Raw genomic sequence first — 3,874 nt, 5'->3', positions numbered from 1 at the left:
TCTCTCTCTCTCTCTCTCTCTCTCTCTCTCTCTCTCTCTCTCTCTCTCTCTCTCTCTTTCTCTCCCTTCCTCTCCCTTCCTCTCTCCCCCCTCTCTCTCCTTGCTTCTGACTTTGTCCACACCTCTCCCAACTGTTTGTCGATCACGACGCCACATACTATGTGTCTCACGAGATGTCATACACATTGACGGATCATACACATGCTTATGTCGCTTTCCCTACCAATTAAATGATTATATGAAACTTTCAATGTTTCATTTCGTTGTTAATTTTATTTTAGTAATTGCACTTTTACTCAAAATCGATATTCTCTTATATAAAGTTGAATAGCAAATTGAGTCTATGACTTTGTTAACATCTATGGTTAAGTCAATTCATTTTCTTCATTCACACTGTAGGTAGATTATAGGCTGTGCACTTGAGAGATAGTAAAGTGTCGATCGAGATTGTCAGCGTAACTCGAACTTGTTAATGAATGGACGGATCGTAGGTTACATCATTGACGCTCAATTGTTGATCGCAGAAGCGACAGGTCCGGTTTCCCTTCCGACGCGGCGAGCCGGTATAACCTGTTTGATTCGAGCGATCGATCCCGAATCCCTTCCCGAATGCCTTCTATCGGATTGCCGCGAATGTGGATAAAACGGACAACGGGAAAAGAGAGGAAATGAAAGAATCGCGGAGAGAGGACAAGAATTGTAGGCAGGGATACCGGATAACTATCCAGCATGTACACGAGTATAGCCGGGAATAGGCCGGTTCGAGGACCGAGCTACTTTAAATATAAAAGCTGCTATAATTAATATTTCAAGTCAGAACAATGGGGCGGCGAATAATATTTATTTAGATACTTTATAGGGAAAGTTTAAAAAGGTAATCCCCTCTTTGTACTTAACGGTATGTTCGTTATTTTCGCATCAACTCTCTCTTTTTCTATATTGATAAAAAAGTTTTGGTTTGAAAGAGCCAATCTATTTGTATGTCTTCGCACTTACGACATTTGTTTGTGCTTTATCTCAATAAAGAGGTAACATTGCAACAGACGTCGCACATTGATACGCTAATTAACGAACATTTTGCTAGAGATCTGGCAAAGGCAGATCTAGTCGGCAAAAGTATTTCGTCGTTAATGATCTCCTTGCAAGAACTTCGTCGTTCTTGAGGGAACAGTGTTCTTTTGCGTATCGATATGCATGAGTGATTTCAGTAGAAATGCAAAAACACTACATACGAAGCCTAATTATTGTGACTGACATGTTACAACAGCAATGTTTACACCACGAATATTAAGCAACAATTAAACTCGCAAAAATATTGATGGCAATCATAGTATGGTGATTGCAATGTCACAATCCGTATAAATTATATAATATTTGCGGAATCGCTGTTCGTTCCGGGACACAAACACTCATACATACACGTTTGAACTTTTTGTACTCTTTTGTACACATAAGAAATTAAACTAGACAATTAAATTAAATTAGACAAACAGATCAGTTAGCACGGACACCTATTTACACTGTATTTATCAAGAGTTACCATCTTTTCACAATCAGTCGAGAAGAACATTTCTTCTCAATATTATTCAGATAAAACAAAAAAATATCTTACATATTTAGAAATTTATTCTTCAAGTGAGTAAATGTCGTAGTGTGATAAATACTATATAGTATAGTTTTATTATTTCCTCAGATAATTTTCTTGAAAACTTTGTTTTGAAAAAGGAAAATAACATTGCCCTGATGTCTAGAAGTCTTACAGTTCATTATTTTTAGATTTTTCTATAACTAAAATTAATATAACTAAAAATAAATTTTTTATAATATGTTCTGAACATATCTACTAACTGGTATCTTTAAACGACTTACCTATTTTAAAAATTAATTATTTCGAGAAAGAGATTGTAATAGATCTTTTGAGAGTGGAAAGCTCGCGCAAGTGATTCAGGAAAAGGAGAGAAATGGGTAATCATAGTCACAGAAACATAGAATCATACAGATGCGTAAATAAACGTCTCGATTTTTAATTATAAATCTGTAATTTAATTTTATTCAAGATTACATTTTATAAATGTCGACCTATCAAACAGCGCCCTAATCTCAAAATTTGCCGAATAATATGTGATACATAATATGTAGAATAAAAGAAAGGTAATTCTCGATCACATATTCAAATCAACTGAATAATTATACATTGTCCCGCGGACGATACCGCACAGGTGTTTCGACGTAAATTCTCCTGCGGGCAGCCTTCAAATTCCAGTAATATTAAGAAATTACATTATAGAATGGCGAAGTACATTACAATGTCTAGGATCAAAGAAACGACGCCAGCATACTATTTCCTGCGCTGAAAATATCAAAGCTGCCTCGCGCGGCTCGACAGGCCGTCGTTTCTATTTTTGCCGGCTTTTCGTAGCTGCGAAATTAGGTGCAGCCGGCGAGAATTGATTGATTTCGCGTCGCACAGCTCCGCAACGGTAATTTAACGATCCGGGTCACCGTGAAAAATTTGCACACCTTAAACGCAATCGTCTGCGCCGTTAAAACTCTCTGACTGCATTGCAAAATTAATCTCTTTAAAGTGAAACGGAGTACAACCTCGCACAAATTACAAAGTATGTCTCGAAAAAGGGCTATCGTTTATTATTATTAACTCGAGAGCAATGACATTTTTCCGTTCTACTATTAATCAGTTTCGAAATTAGTTCGTCAAATGTCTACGATATAAAGATAATACCGATAAAGTTGATAAAAAATGCCAATACTGTTCATTTATATCTCGTGATATTGTTAATATGACTCGAATCAGTTTTGCAATTCAACATAATGCGATCTTCGTCTCGCATATTTGATTATATCACCGAGAAAGTTAAAAATGCGATTTTCAATTCTTACTGAGTTAATATGCTGTATATTATGAACGTTAACATTGATTACCATCTATTCTCTTGTTACAGAGAGCGACTTCGGCGGAGAAAGAAATAGCCGCGTTAAAAGAACAACTCGCCGCAACGAATGACAACAATTCTAAGACTGAGGGACACCAATTGTCTCAGCCTCCTCAGGGAAGCGATCAACAACAGGTACACGATGCCAGCAATCCCAGAAGGACGCCGAACACCAACCTCGAGCAGGAGCTGCAGGCCAAAGACAAAGAGGTGCGTTAGATCATACTCATCTTCCGCTAAAATGTTACTCTCTTGTGTATTGCTATATGAAATGATGATTATAATCTTTGAACTTTTCTCTCTTCTTTCCGTTTTTTTTAATATTTAATTAAAAATAAAAAATAATAGGTTAAATAATTTCCTCAAAAATAATCAATAACACAATAATTTAAATTAATTCTTAATAAAAAAAAATTTTAAAAATTATTAGTATCCACATTCTTATTTCTTTCAAAAAAATTTTCTTCATTGATAACGACACAGATGATGGGATAGTACTAGTATAATTATAAGAAAAGCAAATCTCATACGGCTCACGCGAAAGGATTGACAAATCGAACATTCCTTCACGAGCAATCGCGAGGCTTAACCAACTGAGGGTTGCTGCGTGCAAAACCACCGAATGGATGCTAGTGCAATTTCTGTGTGTAGACATGTGTGAGCCGTGGCATGTCGAAGTGAATGACTAAAGTTGCTCGTGTTCGATATCCGTATTCGATGGATTATTGTCCCTCTCCTTCTTTATTCGCCTACGCAATTCTGTTCCATGCAATCACGTTCGCATACCGCACGCATGACACTCACCCCTTTGTAACCGATTGCTATTGTCGCTCGGACCTTCAAATAGCGTACTTTTCAATCACTTTTTTTTCAAATTAATAGCCATTTATAATTAGAAAAGATTTGCAATTTTCTTGAAAGAT

At 36.5% G+C, this 3,874-nt stretch overlaps 1 protein-coding gene across 4 annotated transcripts in view; it reads left to right on the top strand.

Annotated features, from left to right (window-relative positions):
* LOC108685697 (homeobox protein cut) overlaps positions 1-3,874 on the top strand; it is a 133,051-nt gene that overhangs the window by 63,949 nt on the left and 65,228 nt on the right. For all 4 annotated transcript variants that reach the window (XM_018190620.1, XM_018190619.1, XM_018190618.1 and 1 more), the window contains exon 2: positions 2,961-3,161. In XM_018190620.1, the coding sequence (XP_018046109.1) occupies positions 2,961-3,161 (201 nt within the window). The remainder of the gene's footprint in view (positions 1-2,960; positions 3,162-3,874) is intronic.

Source organism: Atta colombica, unplaced genomic scaffold (genome assembly GCF_001594045.1).
Source record: "Atta colombica isolate Treedump-2 unplaced genomic scaffold, Acol1.0 scaffold155, whole genome shotgun sequence".
NCBI lineage: Eukaryota > Metazoa > Arthropoda > Insecta > Hymenoptera > Formicidae > Atta > Atta colombica.
This window is presented reverse-complemented; position numbering and strand designations above follow the sequence as displayed.